Source organism: Dendropsophus ebraccatus, chromosome 3 (assembly GCF_027789765.1).
Source record: "Dendropsophus ebraccatus isolate aDenEbr1 chromosome 3, aDenEbr1.pat, whole genome shotgun sequence".
Taxonomy (NCBI): Eukaryota; Metazoa; Chordata; class Amphibia; order Anura; family Hylidae; genus Dendropsophus; species Dendropsophus ebraccatus.
Window position 1 is genome coordinate 107,579,109 of NC_091456.1, and position 25,856 is coordinate 107,604,964.

Genomic DNA, 25,856 nt, shown 5'->3' on the forward strand with positions numbered 1-25,856 from the left:
CCTGTAGGTGCCATGTGATACGTCTGCCACAGAACAGTCCAGAGCAGCCGGTGCCGTGATGCTAAATGTGGGCGGCGCGAGGTCACGTGGTGTAGAGGAGGAGCGTACCAGTGGTTATCGGAGGGGGAGGCTGACCTTATACTTTCTGTATAATTACACCCCTCTTGTTGTGCTGATTATTATTTACATTTTCGTTTTATTATTAATGACATTTATAGACGACCTCATGTGAACCACGCAAACACCAGCGCTCTCTGCACTATTGGGAAGATGCAGGGGTCGCAGAACTACGTCACTTCCTGTGCTGACGTCACCATAGCAGCTACTTCCGCATCCGCTTTAGGACAGTGGTCGCATGTGTGTAGTGTTGGTAAGTCGGAGTTCGATTCCTTGAGCAGCGGCGGGGTGTAATGTGCATCATGTAGCGGCTCTGAGCTCCGTGACGCGTCCATCGCTGCATGTGTGTAGTCTGGAAGCATATGGGAGATGAGCAGTGTGTAGGTGCAGGGGCTCTGCCCGGCTGTACGGGGGCTGCGGGTGAAGGGGCGCCGGTGTAGCTCTTGGGTTCCGTCTGCTGTAGGGGATGATGCCAGAATAGCACATCCATCTAGTTACTAGTGGAGACATTTCTAAACCAGGAATAGCCCTTTAAGCTTCTTGCAGTGTGTTGCTTTTAATAATAGTGGAAGAAGGCTATAACCACAGATTTATATAGAATAATAGACTCATTACATGCAATACTTGGCTGCAGTTACAGATGGTACAGATACATGGATGTTCCACAACGAAATAAGGAGCCCCATTGTGTATTAAGCTCTAATATACACCCATCCCCTTCCATGACCACCCAGGTGCTGGACACCTTCCATTCATGGTCCCAGCTGGGGGTGACTAGAAGCTGCATACCTACATATAGTAAGTTTGGGGGGTGTACTTCTAGAAATCTCTATGTAGACCACTGATGACCAAGAATGGTAGTGAAGGAACGTTTCCCAGACTTTGCACATATCTATCAATCACAACTATAGCTCCATGGCTTGGACAGCTGGACACAACACCTGTATCGTCCAATGTTGATGCCATTGGGGAGTTTTATGGCTGACGTAACAATGCTTCTACATATTCCCACACACACAGCCTAACACAAAGCCAGCTAAGATAGCAACAAATAAGACATTCTACCAACAAACCCCTTCCTATCACATCTATAAGACACTTTCATTTTCTCTATTAAACTCATCAGGTTACACTTATATTTACAGAGATTTTCCATTCTGGTGTAAATAAGCCATAAGGTATATTGAAGTTCTACAACTTTCTCATATACTTTTGTATTTCTAGTTATTATTTTTCAATATATTTATCCAGGCTGAGAGGTAGATCCATTTTCATCCAGTCTCCTTTCTACCAGCTACAGTGTTTTACTGGAGCTGGTAGAACATTGCTGGCACCAGACACAAGTGTATTCAGCCTAGAGCAGAACAGGCTATGTATCCGGGTGCTGCTTAGAAGTGTAAACAAGTTTTCTCATATTCGTCTTACAAATTAAAGTGTCACTATAACTGTAAAAAATATCAAGTAAGACTTGTCACAGAGACATATCAGATGTTTTGATGTGCTCAGACCCTCACCAATTACTTGAACAAAGGGGAAAAAGAGTCCATCTCCTGGAGCGAGATGGGGAGAAAAGCACTAAGCCAACTGCTCCTCCCTGCCTGTTTTAGTGATTGTTTGGGAAAATGAAAGTATCACTTTAAGGCATAATTTTTTTTGGAGGAACAGAACAACAAAATAAATGGTTGCACCTGTTTGCATGCCGGTCACCGATAATGTTAAGAAACTTTTGCACGGGTCGATTATCATCCAAGAGTGTCATTAGAAACTCCTGTGGCTGCTAATCGTCCCATGTAAAAGCAACAAAGGTCAGCTAAAGACCAGGCAAACACCAGATTATCGACTGTCTGTTTTGTAATTTATCATTATCAGCTGCACATCTCGCTGTATTAATAGGGATTTGTGTGGCCGATCCTGATAAAGGGAAATTACCAGCGCAGATATGTATATATCTATGCTGTCAGTTTTCAGATCACTAGCAGAGTATACATACCAGGCATGCTGCTTGTGATCCAGCATCTGGCTTCTCCAGGCCTCCAGCAGCCGGCTGTATCTTTAGCAGTCCCTGTTCAGCTGTCCAATTTCTTGTGCCGTGTAAAAGGCACAGCAAACGATCGCCAATCTTGCTGATCAGTTCTTGTTTGCGTCTCCTTCAGCTGAGAAATCTCTTGGTCTAAAAGGACCTTTAGATTAACCAATAAAGATGTTATTGAGGCCTAATATTTTGAAAATGTAGAAGAATAGACCCCCAAAAGGGAGAATTTATTGCAGTTTGCATGCTAGCTTTTTGGCATAAGAAAAAAACAATCCATTTTGTGCAAGTCTCATTTTGCTAGAGTGTTATCTTTCTTATGTTTTAGACACTTGTGTACCCCATCTGGCAAAGAGTTTCTGTTTTAGTATAAAAGTGTGTGGTTTGCATTTCTTATATGCAGCTTTTTAAAGTTACATAATTTATGCGCGACTGCAGTAGGTGGTGTACAAACCGCACAAAAAAGCCTGTGGAAAAAATGTGCAAATTCATTGTACATCATGCAGCTGAAAATGACATAACGGAGAGAGTGCAAGGTTGAAATAGTCACAAATGATAAATTCCTCTCAAAGTATGTTGGCAGGACTTTCCATGTCCAAATTAAACTTAAAACCAGAAAACGTGACTAATGGTGCGTTTACACAGGCAGATTTATCTGACAGATTTTGGAAGCCAAAACCAGGAATGGTCTTGAAAAGAGGAGTAATATCAGTCTTTCCTTTATGACCCGTTCCCTGTTTATGGTCTGTTCTTGGCTTTGGCTTCAAATATCTGTCAGATAAATCTGTCTGTGTAAACACACCATAAGGCTGCATCTTATAGTTGCAGACTGGATTCAGTACAATATCTGTGTGCGCACCTACGCTCATTTTTCACACTAGTCTGCAAAGAGAATTGCCTGACAGCTGATCTGTATTTGCAGGTGTATCTCCTGTGAGGAAAGTGTTCACATACACCATGGCAGATAAAAAGTGTTTGGCATTTTCCATCATTCAATATCTACAGGACCAGCTGCACAATGGTGGACTCTCCTCCGATGCCCAAGAGAGTCTGGAAGGTATAGTATTTTGCATTAAACCAATCTTTTCATTCTTCTTTACACCATTCACCCTGTGGTAAAACTGACATGTTATCTGTGTTCCTCAAGTCAGTACGATTACAGCAATAGGAAATGAATTCATATAATTCTATTTCACTACTTAAAAAAATAATTGTTTAAAATTGTTCTATTCTGAGCCTTGTAACACTTTTACTTTTTGGTCTATGGGGCTATTTGAGGGCCCATCTTTTGCGCTGTAATCTGTACTTTTTATCGGTACCTTTCTTGCATATATGCCATTTTTTTATGCCATATCACTTTTGAAAAATAATTTTTGGCATTTTATGTGACCAAAAATCAGCTACTTTGCACTTTGGTGGGTTTTTGCATTGAGCCTGTTTTTATCATGATATCAGGAGTGTGATAATTTAATAGTTCAGGCAATTGTACATGTGGTGATAGCAAATATGATTATTATTTTTCATTTAAAGAGTCACTGTCGTATTTTTTTTTTTTAGATATATATATATATATATATATATATATATATATATATATATATATATATTTTTTTTTTTTTTTTTTTTTTTTTGCAGAAATCAAGAGTCCAGGCGATTTTAAGAAACTTTGTATTTTGGTTTATTAGGCAAATATGCCATTATCTGCATTTAAAAAGCCTTTTCCCAGCCCCCCCCCCCCTCCCTCCTCTTTTCCATCCACTGCAAAATATCAGGAAATTGTGTCTTGTTGCATCAGACGTACCCAGTCTGTTCTGGGGAGGAGGGAGTTAGCCGACAGCAAAAAGCTGAGAACAAAGGGATTACAGGCATAACTGGGTGAACGCTGTAATCAGAGCTCAGAGAGGTCAGTGCTGACTGTCAGAGGAGATAGATGGTGATGTATTTGTAGATTAACTCTTTGTTGTCCTGTTTTGGTCTTTTATTTAGCTCTCTATAGGATAACAATGAAGACGGGGAGAGCTTCAAACTGCTTTTTCATGATAAAAAAATGCATTTTCTCTCTTCGCCCTATGACTGCACCCCTGGAGAGGTCCACCTCCTACTCCCATAGGACAGGAAACAGGATACAGGAAATCCCTGGATCAAATAAAGAAGTAAACTCCCCTCCTCTCGTCAGTTTCTGTTTCCTGTCCCCATGGGAGCAGGAGCTGGAAGGGCTTCTTCCCCTTCCCTGGATAAAGAAGGTGTTACCGGGTAACAACTTACCGGCTTCCCGGCGGCGTCAGGTTCCGAATGGGGAGCAGCCTCCAAGTCTGGCTTCCTCCCCCGACACCTCCAGAAGATGGGTCCCCGGAGCTCCCCTGGCCCTCCTTGGCATGGTCCGGTGCTCCGATCCGCGGCGCTGCGTTCGCGCAGCATGGGTGCTGGATGGTGCCGGAGAGGGGGTTGCTCTGCTGGCCGTGTTCGGCAACTTCTGGGGCCTGCTCAGGTGGAGCGCCGGGAGGGTGACATTGTTTCAGCACGCGGCGGAGCCAGCCGGTCACGTGACTTTCGGCGCCAGATTCAAAAGGGTGCCGAGAAGGACGCCAGGTGAGTGCTCAGTGTCTGCATACTCTAGCAGTATCTTTTGTTAGTGCTGCTGCCTGGCGTTTTTTCTACTGCTTCTGAACAACGGCTGCAGAGAGTTTTTACTCCTCCAAGACCTCTGTGTGATAGTTCAGCGCTTTCAGCCTCTATAGCTATCAGTCTACTCCAGCTATGATTCAAGCCCCAGTGGTATGGAGTGGGTAAGAAGGGATTTTCCCCAACAGAATTTTCTTTCTTTTTTGTCTAATACATCGCCATGTTTCTCATTTTAGGAGGGTTCTACTAAAGAGTCATGCTAAGAGCAGAGATTGCCCCGTTTTGTAGGAAAAGATTGAGTAGTTCTTACACTAAGGTGCTTTGCGGTAGCTGTATGAATAGAGTCCTTGAGGAGCAGGGACCCTCGTTTATGCGTAACATGAAAAACATGATAAAGAAGGAAATTAGGGTAGGTAGATTTTTTTGTCTTTTCCCCCCCCCAAAAAAAAAAAAGAAAGAAAAGGAACTCCTTTTGTACATTTATTTTAACTCTGTTTTCAGGCCTCCTTGCCCTCTCAGACTCCAGCCACTACCACAGCTCCTCCTCCAGAACTTGCACCGGCACCTGTCTCTCAGTTAACTTTGGCTACCCCGGTAGTCCCCCCTATTATTGAGGTGGAGCAGTCTGTTCACAGTCAGCCTCCATCTTCCTTGGGGGACGATGAGGACCTATCGCTGGGTGTAGACGAACCAGAAGCAGGCCCATCTAATGTAGAAGGTCTGGAGGAAGAAGTGGCTACACCATCACCTTCTGCTGACTATATAGAATCATTGATCAGAGCAGTAAGGGAGACTATGGGCAAAGAGGTTCCTGAAGCCAATACTATACAAGACCGTATGTTTGGAGCGCTGGCGCCTAAGAAACGCTTGGTTTTTCCTATTCATCAGAATATTAAGGCCTTGATTAAACACGAATGGTCCAACCCGGATAGAAAATTTTTGTCCCGGCTGCTGTGAGTGTTTTTTTCTGTTCCTAGATGAACAAGGTATAGGCGTAAACTGGCGTATGACTAAAACACCTATTTTCCTTTATTTTACAGTTTAAAAGGAAGTACCCCCTTGACTTTGAGGAATCACACTCCTGGGGCTTTGCTCCCAAGATAGATCCTCCAGTTGCCAAGATTACTAAGCTTAATGCGCTACCTTTTGAGGACTGTCCAACTGTTAAAGACCCTATGGACAAACGTGCAGAGATTTACTTAAAGAAAGACTGGGAAGCGTCCACTGCCATGTTTAAGCCCCTAGTGGCCGCAACTTTAGTCTCTAGATCATTAGGGGTATGGATGTCTGAGCTTAAGGATATGATTAGTAAAGGGACACCCGCTGAGGAGCTCCTCAAACCCTTTGAGACCCTAGAAAATGCTGTCTCATTTATATCTGATGCTTCAGCGGATGCTCTTAAACTCTCCGCTCGTTCAGCGGCACTTTCTAACTCTGCCCGCAGATCTATGTGGCTTAAAGAATGGAAAGGGGACGTCACTTCAAAATCCAAATTATGTGGAGTCCCTTGTGAAGGCAATCTGCTTTTCGGTCCAGCCTTAGATAATATTACCGAGAAGGCTTCGGACAGGAAAAAGGGGTTCCCTCTGATCCCGCAGCAATCTAGCCGTCCCTTTAGGGGAAAAGGTAGGAACACACAGAGAGCCTCTAACACTAATTCTAATACAAATAGAAAGGAATGGAGGCCCACCAAAAAATCCAAGGGGTTCCTCTTTAAAGGGGTTATCCAGCGCTACAAAAACATGGCCACTTTCCCCCTACTGTTGTCTCCAGATTGGGTGTGGCTTTGAAACTCAGTTCCATTGAAGTGAATGGAGCTTAATTGCAAACCGCACCTGAACTGGAGACAAAAGTAGGGGGAAAAGTGGCCATTTTTTTAGCGCTGGATAACCCCTTTAAGGGTTCAGATAATACCAAAAAACCTGCACAATGACACCAGGTCCCCGTGGGAGGTCGTCTTTCTCATTTTTGGTCACAGTGGTGTGGTATTTCCAATAGTTCCTTTGTATTGGATACAATAAAACACGGTTTGAAGATTTCTTTTGTGTCCTCCCCAGGGGAAAGATTTGTTATTACGGACTTATCGTCCGATCCCGTGAAGCATGCAGCACTTTCTACGGAAGTGCAGTCTTTACTTATGAAGAAGGTTTTGGTTCCCGTTCCGGAAGCGGAGTGCGGTAAGGGTTTTTACTCCACTCTGTTTTTGGTGAGGAAACCCAATGGTTCTTTCAGAACCATTATCAATCTTAAACCTCTTAATAGGGTTTTGTCTTACGAAAGGTTCAAGATGGAATCAGTTTCTTCAGCCATTTTGAATCTTTCACAAGATTGTTTTATGGCAACCTTAGATTTAAGGGATGCATACTATCATGTCCCCATCCACCCAGACCATCAGAGATTCCTGAGGGTGGCAGTCAGACTTAAAGGGAACCAATCACTGGAAAAAAGCATATAGAGCTTTTGAAATGTGCTGTTAGAGCACACAGCACACTTGCCACACGTGTTTCCATAGCCTCCGTGCCTTCCCCGTGTAAGCCGCAAAGTAATTTTATAAAACTGGCGCCCTGTATGCTAATTACCTGAGGTAGTCACCTGGGCGGTGTTCGGCTAGCAGGTAGTCACGGTCCCCTGGGCGTTCCTCCGCTGTAATCACGCCCCTCTGGGCGTGATTCAAATGGCAGAGTGGCTGTGGCGTCACTCGGGAGCGCGCCGTGCCCAACATCGGCGCGCTTACGTACTGATGCTGGACGCCGCCGCATATGCGCAGTGCAGCCGCTTCCATTCCGGTTGCACTGCGCCTGTGCAGAATAGCCTCGAACTCCGGCTAACATGCTATTCGAGGCTATTCTGCACAGGCGCAGTACCGCCGGAATGGAAGCGGCTGCACTGCGCATGTGCGGCGGCGTCCGGCATCAGAATGTCACAGCTACTCGGCCATTTGAATCACGCCCAGAGGGGCGTGATTACAGCGGAAGAACGCCCAGGGGACCGTGACTACCTGCTAGCCGAACACCGCCCAGGTGACTACCTCAGGTAATTAGCATACAGGGCGCCAGTTTTATAAAATTACTTTGCGGCTTACACGGGGAAGGCACGGAGGCTATGGAAACACGTGTGGCAAGTGTGCTGTGTGCTCTTAACAGCACATTTCAAAAGCTCTATATGCGTTTTTCCGGTGATTGGTTCCCTTTAATGGTTCAGGTTGTCATTTCCAATACCAGGCCTTACCTTTTGGCATTTCACAGGCACCTAGAGTTTTTACTAAGGTGATGTCAGAGGTTATAGCACATATTAGAGAAAATTATATAATTATCATTCCTTATCTGGATGATTTTTTACTGGTCGATGACTCTGTAATCTCACTACAAAACCAGATCAAGATAGTAGAAGACATCCTGTGTAAATTAGGTTGGGAAATTAACGATTAAAAATCCAATAAGATCCACTCTCAATGTTGTCAATTCCTGGGAATATGTCTGGATTCGAGAGCTAAGAAATCCTTTTTACCAGCTAACGAGATTTCCAATATTTTTTCTAGAACACAGGAGCTTTTAGAGAATCCCATTACTACAATTAAGAAGGCCATGTCGGTGTTGGGTCTATTTACTTCCTGCATTTCAACGGTTCCCTGGGCACAGTATCACTCTAGGGTGTTACAATCACAGATTCTTGGTGAATGGGATGGTGCCTCTGAGTCTCTTGATTCTCTTTTCACTATCTCCACAGACACTCAGATCTCTCTCTTGGTGGAAGGAAAGGGAGCATCTATCCAAGGGACTACCTTGGAATCTGGACAACGTTCTGACCATCACCACAGATGCCAGTCCCAGGGGGTGGGGAGCCCATTCAGACACTCACGTATTCCAGGGCCTGTGGACCCCAGAAGAAGCCAGGGGCCCACAAAACGTGAGAGAGCTGAGAGCAATATTCTCCTTGTCCCAGGCTCTTCCGTTAATAAAAGACAGAAATGTCAGAATATTAACAGACAACAGATCGGCAGTGGCGTATATCAACCACCAGGGAGGCACAAGATCAGTACAACTTATGAGAGTAGCCCACTTCCTGTTCAGACTAGTACAGTCACATTGTCTGTCCCTCGCTGCACTACACCTGAAGGGGGTGGACAATGTGAAGGCAGATTTCCTAAGCAGACACTCTCTAAACCAGGGAGAGTGGGAGCTTTGCCAGGAGGTGTTTCTACTAATATGCAGACTGTGGGGATCACCAGAAATAGACCTCTTCGCATCTCAGACAAACAGGAAGATCCAAAAATTCTTTTCTCTATGTCCTGCAGACAAGCCCAGGGCTCTGGATGCACTAGCCCAGCCTTGGGACAGAGGCCTGCTGTATGCATTCCCACCCATCAGGCTAATACCGAGAGTGGTCAGGAAGATCAGGCAGGAAAGGGCCCACGTAATTCTAATAGCGCCCTTTTGGCCAAGAAGGGTGTGGTTTACTTGGCTCAGGAAGATGTCTCTGACAGACCCATGGATTCTTCCGGACAGGGCAGATCTCCTTACCCAGAGCCCAGTATTACACCCGCAAGTTCAAAATCTTCACCTGACTGCATGGCTTTTGAAAGGCAATTGTTGATAGACAGAGGCCTTTCATCCGAAGTGATCACCACGTTGCTGGCCAGTAGGAAGAGAGTTACCTCTGCTATATACCTACGTACATGGAAAGCATTTTGTAAATAAACCTGTTAATGTCCTAGCTCCTCCTGACATTCCTTTGATCTTGCAATTCCTACAAGAAGGTCTGAACAAGCACCTCAGGCCTGGCACCATAAAGGTGCAGATCTCCGCCCTCAGTGCACTCTATGACTATAAACTGGCTGAACATCAATGGATTAAAAGATTTGTAAAGGCAACCTCCAGATTGTGTCCCACGATCAGGTCTAAGGTTCCGCCTTGGGATCTTAATCTGGTCTTGAACGGCCTCACCACTAACCCTTTTGAACCTTTAGCAGACTGCAATATTAAATTTCTGTCTTACAAACTAGCCTTCCTCTTAGCAATAACGTCAGCCCGTAGAGTCAGTGAGATTAGAGCCTTCTCTATACAAGCCCCTTACATGACCATTAGAGAGGATAGAGTGGTATTATCTCCCGACCCAGCTTTCCTTCCAAAAGTGGTTACGGACTTCCACAGGTCTCAGGAAGTGATACTACCATCATTTTGCAACTCACCAGCTAACGATCAAGAATTAAGTTTCCATAGTCTGGATGTTAGAAGAGTTATTCTGCATTATTTAAAGGTCATAGAAAATTGGCGTTTATGTAGCAACTTGCTAATATCCTTTCAGGGTAAGACCAAGGGCAAGTCAGCTTCCACACAGACGATAGTTAGGTGGGTTAAACAGGCTATTGGAGAATGCTATAAAGCTAAAGACATGATTCTGCCAGTTGGGTTCGGGGCTCATTCAACTAGAGCTGTAGCAACTTCTTGGGCAGAGAGGGCAAATGTTTCCATTGATCAAATCTGCAGAGCTGCTACATGGAGCACTCCACATACATTTTTTAAACACTACAGGTTACAACTATCTTCCACGGAAGACTTAACATTTGGACGTAGGGTATTGCAGGCAGTGGTCCCTCCCTAGGCGGTTATATTCCTATTCTACTCTCCAGGGGTGCCGTCATATGGCGAAGAGAGAAAATTCAAAATTACTAACCTGGTAATTTCTTTTCTTTGAGCCCATGACGGCACCCTGCCTAAATCCCGCCCATATATATAATTAAAAAATAATAATTTTATATAGATATAGAAAAAGTAAACTTTTTAACACAAAAAAAAAAAAAAAAAAATTCTGTATATATGTATTTGTTTTTTTTTTCTGTGTCTTGTACGCTTCGCTCCTAGGTCCTTGGTAAATACTGACGAGAGGAGGGGAGTTTACTTCTTTATATGATCCAGGGATTTCCTGTTTCCTGTCCTATGGGAGTAGGAGGTGGACCTCTCCAGGGGTGCCGTCATGGGCTCAAAGAAAAGAAATTACCAGGTTAGGTTGAATTTTTCGGCTAATAAACCCAATTACAAAGTTTCTTAAAATCGCCTGGACTATTGATTTCTGCAAAAAAAAAATTCACGACAGTGACACTTTAAAAAATGGGAAAAGGGGGATGATTTAAATGTTTATTGTGGAATGGGATTTTTTATGAGCAATACCATGATTGCTCATAGAGATCAATGCGGTACCTACTGTATATACTGCTTTGATTGATCTCGTCTAGGCTCAGCTGCTGCACACAGCCTAAAGCGATCGCTGAGCCAGGAACCAGAAGAAGAACCCAGACTATGAGTATACCGGATCACCGCTCCACCAATGAAGCCTTTTACAAGCCATTTAAATGCCACTGTAAAATCATTGAGGAGAAATCCTCAGAAGTTAATTCTAGTCAAACAATACCTCCCAGTAGGGCAAGGGTCTAATACCTGAAAGAGGCCTTTCCAAGCACCTGAATAGCTGGAAGCTTCTTCTCTCTCCCTCCCTGCTTGATTGACACCTGGGAGCTGAGTATCAAGCAGGGTCAGGTTGTTTTGAAAGCACAGACTGATATATGAAAGGTACCTCACTAATCTAACAGTGTCAGCAGTTTGGAACTTGAATTGCAGCTGATAGTCACAGGTCCAGAATTATCAAAGGGTGTAAAATATACACTGGTGTACCTGGCCACAGTAACCAGTCACAACCCAGTTTTCATTTTACCAGAGTTGTAAGCTGAGCTGTGATTGGTTGCTTTGGGCAGTTTACACCAGTTTATATTTAATACCCTTTGATAAAGCTCCTCCACTGTGTGTAAAGTGAAACAGATGATTTAAAATTTGACAGTTGTCTGTTGAATGTTTTATAGTTGCAATCCAGTGTCTGGAAACAGCGTTTGAAGTTTCTATGGAAGATCAAAGCTTGGCTGTATCCCAAACACTGCCAGAGTTATTTGCTGCAGCTACACTACAGGTAAAGTTTTTATATAAAGATATATAGTAGCAAAGATGTTCTAGATGGCTTTTTTACTTTTAGTACCCTGTAGTTGTTGTGCATAAACGTTGCAAAGGAAGGAGGTACTGACATGTGCTGCTGTAGGTTGTTGTAGTTTGACATTTTTTAGATCTACATGGATGGTTTTAACCCCTAGACGACAGTGGACGGAAATGTATGCCCTGGAAGTCACCAGACGACCCTGGACGTACATTTATGTCCTGGGTCTCTAGGGAGCTATGAGCGAAGTGGAGCGCGTTTTATAGCAGGTGGGGGCCAGCTGCAGTGAGTAGCCCGGCCCTCACTGTTAATGAAAGGCTGCAGCGTGTCATTAACCCCTTAAACGACTAAACCGTGGTGTTTAATCGTAAGTGACAGGGGCCTCTCCTGTCACTTACTGATTGGGTCCCCCCAGTGTGACTGCAAGGATCCCGATCGCTTTAACGGACCGCCAGAGGTCTGTTACCTCCCTCCGTGCGGTCTGATTGGCACTCTGCTGATTGAGTCTGCCACAGGCAGGCTCAATGAGCAGAACGCCTATTACATCTATGGCATAGCAGTGATCATTGAATGCAGTATTGAATGTAAAAGTCCTCTAATGGGACTTAAAAAGTGTGTGTGTGGGGCGGGGGGGGGAGAGTAGAACGGCGTAAACGAAAAGAGGGGGGGGAGAGTCACAATAGGACCATTTTATTAACTAATTTCAATAAAAAATATAATCAGAAAATCTGTGTAAACCTGCATATGATTGTGTTCGGGCTGACCTATAGAATAATGGTATCACGTCGCTTTTACCATATAGTGCAGTCATGTCAAACTCTGGCCCGCGGTGCCATTATTTTTGGCCCGCCAGACATTTCAGAGTTTGAATTACATCTAGCCCGCCATGGCTACTATATAAGAGACTATGGGGGAGGGCTGGCTACTATATACGAGACTATGGTGGAGGGCTGGCTACTATTTACGAGACTATGGGGGAGGGCTGGCTACTATATAAGAGATTATGGGGGAGAGCTGGCTACTATATAAGAGACTATGGGGGAGGGCTGGCTACTATATAAGAGACTATTGGGGAGGGCTGGCTACTATATAAGAGACTATGGGCCAGTGCCAGGACCGCCGCATTTGCGCCTCAATAATTATCAAAGTTGGCCCGTGACTTTGTCCAATTTTTTTATTTTGGTCAACTGTGTATTTGAGTTTGACGCCACTGGTATAGTGAATTACGTAGACACAGGAATCCCCCAAAAGTTACTATATTGCATTGTTTTTTCCAATTACACCAATTTATATTTTCATAATTATTATTTTGGGCGTTCTGTCATACATGTTATGGTAGAATGAAAGACGCCATTACATAGTACACCTGTTCCTCAGAAAAACAAGCCCTTACATGGCCCTGTAGATAAAAAAAAAAAAAAATGCTAGAGCTCTTAGAAGGGGAGGAGGTAAAAACGAAAGCGCAAAAATAAAAATTCCATTCCAGTCCAATGGGTCATTTTGGGCTGGGTCTTCAAAGGGTTGTGTGCAAAAAAAAAAAGATAGAGAGAGAGAGAGAATGTTGTTAAAAAAAAAACCAGAAAGCAGCACTGCCAGATCCAGTATAGGCAAAACAAGGAAACTAGTCCAAAACTTCAGTATGTAAAAGGGTTGCAGCACACATGGGAAAATGCGTCTATTGCTACTGTGGCCACAATAGATGCACTTTATCGTTTTTCTTCTGTAAAATCAATCACTTGACGAGATACTGGAAGGTTTGCTGAAACCTATACATCCAGTGCAGATTTGCCCTACAGGACTCTAGGTCTGTTAGGATATGTATTGGGTAACCATTCATTCTAATGTCACTGTATGTGTAAAATGGTGTTTTTATTTTTGTTTGTTTTTTTTTTAATTCTCACAATATTGGTGTTTGTTTTTGTTTTTTTTAAAGGAAGCCCCACAAACGCCACCAGATTGTACATCTCCATCAGATGAGGACATAGGAGAAGCTGAAAGATTAAAAACAGAAGGTGAAAACAAGGAATGATTACTAATGCTAATGATGTTCAATGGGGGGTGTTTAATAAACAAATACGGAAATGGGAAAACTACCGCTACCTGTCAGCACTGACAGCCTAGTGTCACTGTGTAGGTGCTTATTCATTCATATATTTGTGGTAAGAATAAAAGCGGAACTGCACATCACATTTTCCAGAACTATTACTTCATGGTGGTATTGTGGGATGAATCGGCTCCCCATGCAATTAAAACTTCACAAATTGGGTATAGTTATACTGATCTGAAGAATCAAAATAACATGTAAGCTTGATTACACAGTGACAGACATCACCACCACCCCACAAATATTTTTTTCCTAGATTCACAGTATGGTTAATGAAAAAGTAAAGAGCATCATTACAAAGTACAATCAATTGGTTATCACATGGCTCTGTAGATGGGAAAAATGATGGCCTTTAGGAGGCGGGGAAGAAAAAATAAAAACCCATGAATACAACTTGGAATTATTCTTAAAGGAGAAGTCTAGCAAAAAATGTTATTAAATTATTGTATTGTCCCCCAAAAGTTATACAAATCACCAAAATACACTTATTTCGGGAAATGCACAAAAAAGTGCTTTTTTTCCCCTGCATTTACTACTCCGTCAAGGGGTCACTTCCTGGATAAAATGGTGATGTCACAACCGGACTCCCAGAGCTGTGTGGGCTGTGGCTACTTTAATAGAAATTTTGCCGGACTTCTCCTTTAAGGGGGTTGTCCAGGCAGGACTGTCTTTAAGATGTATGCACAGGAAGGGAGTTAAAAAAGAAAAAGAAAAAAGAACATGTACTTACCACCCTGGCTTCCGCACTGCTATGCCACTCCAGTTTACGTTGTGTGCCTCGGTTCAGGGATGTGACATGGCAGGCCCACTCATCCAGTCAGCAGCTATAGTGGTGACCTGGAAGCAGACACAATGGGGACTGGAACAGCATAGTACCGGCGCCAGGGAGGTAAGTGCATGTTGTTTTTTTTCTTTCACCATCTCCTGGGCATACAGCTTAAAGGGATGTTCTGATAAGAAAAAAAAATGTTTTTCAAATAAGTTGTGTCAGAAAGTTATACAGGTTTGTAAATTACTTCTATTTTAAAAATATTGAAAGTCTTCCAGTACTTACAAGCTGCTGCATGTCCTGCAGGAAGTGATGTTTGACACTGTGCTCTTTGCTGCCATCTGTGTGTGTGTCTTCCTGCAGGACATACAGTATCCGTAGCCCTTAAAACGGTCCAGCCTGGATAACCCAGTTCATCCTGGATAAATCTGGACGTAAAAGCGATTCTGTACCCACAATCTGACCCCCACAAACCGCTTGTACTGTCAGCTGCTTTTAATCCAATATCTGTCCTGTGGTCTGTTCGGCAGGTGATGCGGTTATTGTCCTAAAAAAACAATTTTTAAACTGGCAGCCCCATGCCCAAAGGCCGGGGGCTTAGAATGTCTATGCATTAGGCTGGCACAACCTCTGTCCCTCCTCCCCACCCTCCTCATCATCATTAGGAATGCTCCAGGAAGATTGCCTACTATTCGTCAGCTGTTTGAATACTGAACATGGGCTGGATCGTTAAGGCACCTGGGCAATGTTCAGACAGGAGAAAATGTCTCAGTGACATTCCTAATGATGAAGAGGGTGGGGAGGAGGGACAGAGGGGTGGTGCAAAGTTAGGGCACAGATACTCCTGTATTGCATTGCAATTGTCTACCACATCTACTGTTTAGAGTATTTTTTTAATATGCATTCATATATATATAATATGTTTTTGTTTTTTTTGTGAAGGCAATGAACAGATGAAGTTAGAAAACTTTGAGAGTGCTGTTTCTTTCTACACTCAAGCCATTAACCTGAACCCAAGAAACGCAGTGTATTTCTGCAACAGGTACGTGCTGACAGTGTGGAATAAGCGTTTTTGTATACTTTAACCTCTTAAGGATGCAGTTGATTACGGCTTAGTGTGTGTAAATTGGCAGGATTGTTACTACTTTCTTCAAATGGTTCACCACTCACTCCTTTCAAAGGAGAGCAGAAGCAAACATCACTCCGTTTGGGTGATCACAGGTGTCTCGGTATTCAGATCCTCATCAATCCAAACTTTGAACTTGTCAGTATGAATATTGGGATCTGTATTTTTTCAAATGTGCACTGTATTTCTACTAACATTCCTATTAAGTGGATTTGTCAGCTACAATTCAGGTTCCAAACTGCTGCTGATAGGTCAAAGAGACACATGGTACCTTTCATATATCTGTCTGTGATTTCAGAATGTAGAGAAATACTTTTATTTTCCTGTGTAAAGTGTCCAAGATGCTTTCCTAAGTTCCTAAGCTGCTGAAGACTGTAACACTACCTCCCCTCCTATTTCTGCTTAGGGCCCAGGTCCCAGCTTATCATCAGTCAAGCAGAGAAAGGAATGGGAGGGGTAGCAAGAAGGCATTCCCGTCTGCAGATCATGAATCAATATTTAAGGGATAGTTCATGGAAATCTTAATTGTTTTTGCATAAAAAAATGAACCAGTTTCATTTTTAAATTCTTTAGGGCAGCAGCTTACAGTAAAATTGGAAACTATGCTGGAGCAGTTCGAGACTGTGAAGAGGCCATTTCAATTGATCCCAGTTACAGCAAAGCCTATGGCAGAATGGGGTAAGTTATCCTGCATTATTTTATAAAACAACTTCACATCTGGTTATTTTTTTTTTCCTTTTCTGGCCCTAGGAGTATTTTACCAGGATATATTGGATATTTATTAATTTTAGACCATTTTTCAATAATGATAATAATTAGTCCGCCTTCAATAAAATATGGGAAACTGTAATATACCAACACTCCAAATGCTAGGACATAAAGCCTAGTTTTTTTTTAGGGGGGGGCGGATTGAATACCCCTATAAGGTGTCAAAATCTAAATCAACAGAAGATGTGAAATTTACATTATTTTTTTTTTCTTGTTATCCTGCTGTAAGACAAAGCTGAACAGAAATCCAGGTCCAGTCTCCTGAAGGCAGATTTTCTAAACACAGGAATTCCGGCCAGTAAAGAGAGTCATGGCACAATATGTCCATCAATCACATGACTGCCTTCTCTCTGTGAGCGCTCAGATGGCCTGGGATACACAGGACTTCCTGTTTTCTGACTTTTTCTTGTTTTTGAGAAAAAAAAAAGTCAGAAAACAGGAAGTGATAACTAAAAATAAATAATGAATGAAAATCACAAACTTTCTTTATATCACATCTACTGTTGAATTAGATTTTGAAGGTTATAATGACAGGTACACTTTAGGTGCCGCTGGTCTTACCTCAAGAGCTGGAAACCCATTGAGTACCCATTTAGGTGTTTAATGCTGAAGTTGTATACACTTTGCCCTTGCTCTGCTTTCACTCTTTCGTTGTTTTTATGTTTGTGGCTTTCTATCCAGACTGGCTCTGTCAAGTTTAAATAAGCACGCTGAAGCTGTGGGCTTCTACAAGAGGGCCTTGGAATTAGACCCAGAAAATGACACTTACAAATCAAACCTTAAAATTGCTGAACAGAAAATGAAAGAACTGCCCAGTCCAGTAAGTTTCTGTGTTTAGTTTTTTTTTTCCCTAAAGTTGGGGACAGGGAGTGTATCTGCTAGTTGGAAAATGGAATTATGTATGTATTACAGATGGGTGCTCCAGGAGGCTTTGATCTAGCTGGGCTTCTGAACAACCCTGGCTTCATGAGCATGGTAAGTGAACTATAGTAGCACTGTTAGGCTGCTGGATTGGATGAGATCAGTGCTTTTTCATTTTAATGTTATGTTTATGTAGCATGACATGACACTGCTTGTATACTCCAGTATCATTTTGTCCTACTAAAATAAGTAGAATCCATCCTGTTCCATTTTGTTATGCATAAGTGTAAAACATGTGAAAGAAAAATGCAAATGTACCCATTTCTCTTTCAACACAAATGGCAAGTTGATGCCATTCTTCAAAACAATGAATGCACTATGCATATCAATTCCTACAATAAACAGAATGAATGTTATACCTTGTGAGGAATATGGACAGCCCTGTCCCTATTCATGAATATGCATAGTGGTATTATGTGTGATGTGTTTTATATGTATTCGTGCAGTGGATATTTTATAGATTGTAATTGATATTTTATCGATTGAGTGTAATAGAAGTTTTCGTTAATCATCGGGACTTATTGATTAGCTTGGAGTCAGGCCGTCTGTTTACCCTTTGTAAAAGACCAAAAGGCTCTCTGCAAGGGGGAATAAGCATGGAGCTGTGAAGAAGATGGTGGAGTAGATTGTGACTAGAGTGTTGAGATCACACCTCTAAGGCAGGCTCACTGACTCCATGCCAGCAGGGGGTGGACTCTTTGAGGATAGGAATATGAAATCTCCCATAACTTCCTCCAAATAAAACATAGAGCCACAGAACCAATTTCCTAGCGTCGGTTATGATGAGGACATCACAGGAAGTCCAAACATGGCCTGTCTACCTGTCCTCATCATTACATAAGGGGTATCTCACATTCTGAGTGTCCGGGGCATATCATGTTTGATATGCCAGGAATCAAAACAGTGAGATATGAATTAAGAAGAAGGGCTGGGGCCCGTACCATTGATATGGCACCTGGGAAAGTATCTTTTTGATATTCCCAGGTTTGTTCCCTTCATGGCTTAGGGCGGTAACTGAAGCTCTGCCCAGAGGGGCTGAGTTAGAGATGTCAGGAGACGCCCCTCCGGCCAACCCTTTCAGGTCTGACATAAAAGTGAGGCCTGGGGAACATGTCATTGTCACAAAGTTGGGGATCCAATCGAATTTGTTTGTGCACCACGTTCTAAGCCCATATCCCCTGGGAAGGAAGAACCTATACGATGCATCCCTGTGCTAAGTATTAGAACTTTCTTATTTTATCCCTATTGTTTGCAGTGTCTGTATGTCTTTTTGTAACCAAGTACTGTCCATTTTAATACAGTAAACCTAAAAGTTTGATGGTTTGTCTTGTAGCCTAAACGAACCTAGTTAGCTCCAGGAAGAGTGCATGTGCGGTGTGTGACCGTATATTGTATGACCGGTTGGCTTACTCTACCGTGTGGGTGTGTCTGCTTCCGAGTGGAACACTCTTGGGGTTCCCTGTCTCCCCAGTAACGTAATAGATAGGGTGGTGGCAGCATATTGTGTTGGTGGGTGTGTGGAAGGCTGAGTCAGGGTGATCCTAGTTCTAATCTATGGCCTGAGTGTAGGGGCGTGAGAGACTGAGAGCGTGAAAGATCGACCCTGAGCAGTTGCACCCGAGTCACGTGATAAAGCGAGCCCCGTGTACGTGACATACCTGATAGAAGTTCTATTGTGGTATGTATTTACCTACACACCCTCCCTATTTTAACTTCTTTACTCATTGCAATATTGAAATATCTGCATCTGCTGTCTAAATGTTATTTTTGTTGAATTCAATATCTAATAGTGTATTTGCACATATTACTGAACAGTACAGAGTTTTGTATGGCGTGCATTATGCCCTTATAAGTAACTTTATAATTTTTTTTTTTTTATTTGCAGGCATCAAATCTCATGAATAACCCCCAAGTACAGCAGTTGTGAGTTTTTGTTGCATTTTGTTCTTTGTTTTGTTTAATATTCTGGTCAAATTTTATTCCACTATTGAGCAATTTTAGCCCAGGGAAGAATCAGACCCATTTGAAAATGTCTTACCGTACAGTTTATGTAGAAATTGTGCCCTATCTGAACAGCAGATAAATAATGGTACAGACAAGGAGAGAAAGGAGCGCTCATACCTATGGCTGACACTAATGCCTCTGCTACATTTAAAAACCAACGCCAGGATGTTGGTATATAATTTGATCAAACCATATTGCCCCATGTACCACGTGCAGGTCCCCTGGTTTACATGAGTCCCTACACTAACTCAACACTGTCAGTAAGCGACCGCCAAGCAAGATAAATAATGGAGCTTGTATTGATGATTGCTTGCATGTTGTTGCAAACTGCTTGAGAAAACTAAATGCATTGCACCAAGTGCAAGCAACATTTATGATCTTTTATACCCGTTTAGTGTGAGAGGTGTAGGATATGGCAATAGACAGTGGAGTAGAGGAGCTTTTTTACCTCCTCTAAAATCTTGGCATGCAGTTGAGTTATTTATTTATTTATTTTTAAATAAAGAGGTATACCCATCTTGGACATTATATGGCATTATATGTTTGTCATTAGTATACCCAAGCTGTGGGACCTGCATCTATTTTTCCATCAAAGGATCCCTGGTCCCCTCTTGCCTAGTTACGGCCACCAAAGGTGGTTGGGAAGCCAAAAACGGCCAAACACAAGTGACACAATGTGTATCTCCCATTGACTTTTATAGAAATTCTGCAAATGGAGGAGACCTGTAGACTACATTGTTTGCATAAGTTGTCCAATTTGTCCAATTCGACCTCTGTCAGGAGCCCTGATTCAGAAGATAGTCCCGTGAAATTGCCGTAAATGTCCCAGATGGGTATACCCCTGTAAATAAAAACCTGCTTAAAAATTTGCAGTAAGAATATCCTATAGAGATTTATCAGCTTATAGTAGACTATACATGGAGGTATACTAAGAAATATGTTTAAAGTGCTTATGACTACCAAACAGTTGTATTTTCAAACTAAAGATTTAAAAGCGTTGGCCATTTTATAGTAAAATAGTTCAATGTATAGTATTAGTAAGTGTACTCACTGTATATACCGACAGCAGCTCTCTGCTGAAATCAGACTCCCCTCCTCCGGGCTGCCCTGCTCTGTGATGAGTCTGTCCATAAGATGGCCGACATGGAGGAGTATGTGACCATGCCCTGCCCTCCGGTGTCATCCATAGGCATATACAGGCTCAGTGGTGGATACTGGAAGAGGGGCATGGTCACATGCTCCATGTCGCCCATCTTATGGACAGACTCGCCACAGAGCAGGGCAGCACAAACTGGAAGAGGAGAGTCTTATTTTAGCTTTGAGGTACACAGGGAGCTGCTTGAGAAACATTGCAACCATGTATGTTGCTAGAATAAACTCCACTGTGTTTCTGACTACTGGATTCTGCCGGACCTCTACTTTTCTGGATGTCTCTATGACATCTCAAAAGTTTTTACAAACGAGAGTGAGACTTTAAAGGGGTTGTCTGGGTAGCATGGTTTTTATGCCTATGCTCACATAATTCTGCCCATGTCAGTGTCCCATGTAAGTCATTGATTGGATGGTAATGTCAGCAGTGGTATGGGAGCGTGGAAAGTGTTTTGGGATAGATATATAACATATATAGTGCCTACAAGTACTATTCAACCCCCTGCAGATTTAGCAGGTTTGATAAGTTGCAAATAAGTTAGAGCCTTCAAACTTCAAACAAGAGCAGGATTTATTAACAGATGCATAAATATTACAAACCAAAAAGTTACGTTGCTCAGTTAAATTATAATAAATTTTAAACATAAGTGTGGGTCAATTATTAATCAACCCCTGGGTTTAATATTTTGTGGAAAAACCCTTGTTTGCAATTACAGCTAATAATCGTCTTTTATAAGACCTGATCAGGCCGGCACAGGACTCTGGAGTTATCTTGGCCCACTCCTCCATGCAGATCTTCTCCAAGTTATCTAGGTTCTTTGGGTGTCTCATGTGGACTTTAATCTTTAGCACCTTCCACAAGTTTTCAATTGGGTTAAGGTCAGGAGACTTACTAGGCCACTGCAACACCTTGATTTTTTCCCTCTTGAACCAGGCCTTGGTTTTCTTGGCTGTGTGCTTTGGGTCGTTGTCTTGTTGGAAGATGAAATGACGACCCATCCTAAGATCTTGATGGAGGAGCGGAGGTTCTTGGCCAAAATCTCCAGGTAGGCTGTGCTATCCATCTTCCCATGGATGTGGACCAGATGGCCAGTCCCCTTGGCTGAGAAGCAGCCCCACAGCATGATGCTGCCACCACCATGCTTGACTGTAGGGATGGTACTCTTGGGGTCGTATGCAGTGCCATCCAGTCGCTAAACGTCACGTGTGTGGTTGGCACCAAAGATCTCGATCTTGGTCTCATCAGACCAGAGAACCTTGAACCAGTCTGTCTCAGAGTCCTCCAAGTGATCATAAGCAAACTGTAGACGAGCCTTGACATGACGCTTTGAAAGTAAAGGTACCTTATGGGCTCGTCTGGAACGGAGACCATTGCGGTGGAGTATGTTACTTATGGTATTGACTGAAACCCATGTCCCCACTGCCATGAGATCTTACCGGAGCTCCTTCCTTGTTGTCCTTGGGTCAGCCTTGACTCTTCGGACAAGCCTGGCCTCGGCACGGGAGGAAACTTTCAAAGGCTGTCCAGGCCGTTGAGGCTAACAATAGTTCCATAAGCCTTCCACTTCCGGATGATGCTCCCAACAGTGGAGACAGGTAGGCCCAACTCCTTGGAAAGGGTTTTGTACCCCTTGCCAGCCTTGTGACCCTCCACGATCTTGTCTCTGATGGCCTCGGAATGCTCCTTTGTCTTTCCCATGTTGACCATGTATGAGTGCTGTTCACAAGTTTGGGGAGGATCTTAAATAGTCAGAAAATGCGGGAAAAACGGATAATTAATCCAAACATGTGAAGCTCATTGTTCTTTGTGCCTAAACTACTTCTTAATACTTTAGGGGAACCAAACAGAATTCTGGTGGTTTGAGGGGTTGAATAATAATTGACCCTCTGAATCAACTTTTCTCAATTTTAAAAAACAATAAACAAAGAAATAATATTCTTTTTTGCTGCAGTGCATTTCACACTTCCAGGCTGATCTACAGTCCAAATGTGTAAACATGCTAAATCTGCAGGGGGTTGAATACTACTTGTAGGCATTGTATGTATGTGTATATTATATTTTATATAGATTTATAATAATTTTTTTTTTTTTTTTATTACCCACTTCCTAAGTATATGCATAGAAAAAAAACACATGCTGCCCTTTTTAATTCCAAGAAATACACATCCTATTGTAGTAATTGCCTCTGTTGCAGCTTGGTTAGGCAATTAAAAATGCACCTCAACTGCAGTATGAGAAGGTTCATTTGCTCAGTATCCTGCTCTGTTCCTGCCCTACAGTTTACACCACAGTATAAACTGCAGCTAAAAGCCACAAGTCAAGATTTTTCCAGTGCTATACCCTATAATCAGCGAAGGTTTCAGATTCATACTTTCCGTTTTACTCATGTCAGCATGTGGACAGAAAGTGTACTAGTTATGTGTTAATGCCATTATTTTTATTTCAGAATGTCCGGTATGATGTCTGGCTCTGGTAATCCTATGGCTGGAGCAGCTGCAGCAGCGGCAGGCAACACACCACCTACTGACTTAGCCAGTCTTATACAAGCGTATGTACAAGTTTTCAGATTCTGTATATTTTTTTTTTTTTTTTTATTTGCTTGTAGAGTGTGCTTTTTGTTATCATGCTTTAAAGCAAAGCTTACATGATATCCAGGTCCAGTCTCCCAAAGGCAAATTTTTAGTCTTGTGCTGGTTGAGACCAAACGCAGGGAGTCCAGTACGGAGTGTCACTGTTTAATGCATTCGTCAATCAAACTGATCGAAGAGACTGCCTTCTCTGTGAGCACTCAGATGACCCGGGACTTCCTTTGTTTGTTTGTTTTTGTTTTGTTTTTCTTCAACCAGCACAAGAATGAAAAGCTGCCTGCCCTAAGGAGACTGGACCTGGATACAAGTATTGCTTGTTTTAAAGCATAACAAAAAAAATTGCAAGCATACCGTATTTTTCGCTTTATAGGACGCGCCTTTTGATAAGACGCACCCCTGATTTTAGGGGGGAAAAATAGAAAAAAAAATATTTTGTTCATTGTCACAATTTGGAGATAGCAGCAGTGTGATTGATGCCAATCCCCCCATATAGTGCCCTTACATAGTAGCCAATGCCCCCATACAGTGCCCCCCATAGTAGCCAATCCCCCCTGCGACCAGAAAAACAGGCTACTCACCTGTCTTCCGGCCCCAGCAGCTCCTCTCCCGTCATCCTCCGATCTCCCGTCATCCTCTGGCACAGGCAGCGGAGGACAGAGAGACTGCAGCTGCAGAACACTTCCGGGACACAGGCAGCTTCTCTGTACCCCACTGCCTGTGCCCGGAGGATGACGGGAGACCGGAGTGTCGGGAGAGGAGCTGCTGGGGCCAGCGGACAGGTGAGTAGGACAGCGATCCCCTCCGCCCGCCCAGCCCGCCCCCTCCGTCGCCGCTTAGCCGATCAGGAGCCCAGGAAAGTGCTGCTCATTGCACTTTTCCGGGCTTCTGATCGGCTCAGCTGAGCGGGGATAGAAGGGGCGGGCTGGGCGGGTGGAGGGGATCGCTCAGGGCCGCTCACTATGCATATGCATAGTGAGGGGCAATACAGGGGGCCGGCGGGATGGCTCCCTTGCGGTGCTCGGCACTGCTTGGGAGCAGTCTTCGCTTTATAGGACGCACTTAGTTTTTCCTCCCACTTTGGGAGGAAAAAAAGTGCGTCTTATAAAGCGAAAAATACGGTACTTTATTTCACATACCCTGTTGATTCAGATTTTAAAAGTTATAACCACAGTGCCCATTTAAACAAATGGGAGTTATATCTGGTGGATAAGGGTCTGATCAGCTGGGGGTCAGACTGATAAGTTTTCCAATAAATGACACTTTTCACCTATTTAACCCCTTTCCGTCAGCTACTGCATATGTATATATACGTTGCTATTGCACATGCGCTGTGGAGTAGGAACATATATATACGTTCCTGAACTGAAGGGGCTTTTAAAGGGGTAGAGTTATACAACTTTGTTATGTGCGTTATTTAAGTGAATGGCCCCCTTCCCCGTGTTCCCCCCCCCACCCCGGAGGTGTGGTGCATTATACTCGCCGACTTCATCCCCAATCTTGGGTCGACGACATCCTCTTCTACGCCAATCGCGGTTGAGCAGCTGTTGACACGGCATAAGGCGGCCGGCATGAGGGACGGCTGGAGCTGTTCAGCCAGCCTCCCGGCGATGACGTCGTTGACCCAAGATGGCGACCGGGGTCGACCGCAATTGAGTAAGTATAATGCACCACACTTCTGGGATGAGGGGAACACGGGGAAGGGGGCCATTCACTTAAATAACACGCATTACAAAGTTGAATAACTTTGTAATGTGTGCTATTTAGTGAATAAATGTTAAACGCTGCACTACCCCTTTTAATGTGTGTGGGGCTGCTCCAATGCGCTCCACAGCGCCAGAGCCGTCACCGGCGCCAGAGATAATGATGTATACCAATCACAGCGTTTAAGGAAGGCGGTGACAGGATAAGCACCTGTCACTGACTGATTGGAACTGTCTGTGTTTTCTGTATGGCACCATTAATGTTGTGTTTCTTTTGTTTCCCTTTTAGAGGACAGCAGTTTGCTCAACAAATGCAGCAACAAAACCCAGAACTAATAGAACAGTTGCGCAGTCAGATCAGAAGCCGAACTCCAAGTGCAAGCAATGAAGATCAGCATCAATGATCAGCCACAGCATGTGATTTGATTATATATATTTCAAGAAAATTTGAACAGGAAGTACCAAGTCACACTACAGCCTGTCTTCCTTTTTTACTTTTATGCGAACAGTGGCTATCGTTATACTTTAAAAGAATTGGAGATTATTATATATATTTTTTATTTTATTTTTAAACGTTACCTCATACTTTGTGAGTTACCACCATCTCCAGAAGGATCAAATAAGTATAACTTACCACAAAGGGCTGACACAGTATGAACATTTGGTCTTTTTGTTCCTGTTGAAGGGTACAGATACAGTACATTGGTGTTTTTCCTTTGTTTCCTGGCCCATCCTTGTCTGGTGATAATTTATACAGGGGGCTGTGGTGTTGGTTAGCACCATTTACCTAGTTGTAATTTACTGACTGTTTCAGATTAACCACCACCTGTTCTAAGTGCACAGATACTGCTAGTAAAAAGTGAAATGTTTGGTCTTGGACTTGCATTATAAAGTTTGTGATTCCTAACAGTATCAATGTTCTGACTCTCATGGAATGTGTTGTACAATACACATATAAAAGATCAGTGTTTCAGTTTTCA

At 43.1% G+C, this 25,856-nt stretch overlaps 2 protein-coding genes across 2 annotated transcripts in view; one reads left to right on the forward strand and one right to left on the reverse strand.

Moving 5' to 3' along the window:
- The window catches only part of THOP1 (thimet oligopeptidase 1), a 50,759-nt gene extending 50,518 nt beyond the window's left edge, over positions 1–241 (reverse strand). The window contains exon 1 of the mRNA XM_069962467.1: positions 2–241. Within this exon, the coding sequence (XP_069818568.1) occupies positions 2–14 (13 nt within the window). The 5' untranslated portion in view covers positions 15–241. The remainder of the gene's footprint in view (position 1) is intronic.
- SGTA (small glutamine rich tetratricopeptide repeat co-chaperone alpha) lies at positions 224–25,856 on the forward strand. The gene is made up of 11 exons (XM_069962470.1): positions 224–370; positions 3,069–3,203; positions 11,622–11,725; positions 13,680–13,758; positions 15,562–15,661; positions 16,319–16,423; positions 17,195–17,333; positions 17,426–17,488; positions 19,320–19,357; positions 23,035–23,136; positions 25,166–25,856. Exons 1-11 carry the CDS (start codon positions 271–273, stop codon positions 25,278–25,280), a joined length of 1,080 nt encoding a protein of 359 aa, XP_069818571.1. The 5' UTR covers positions 224–270; the 3' UTR covers positions 25,281–25,856.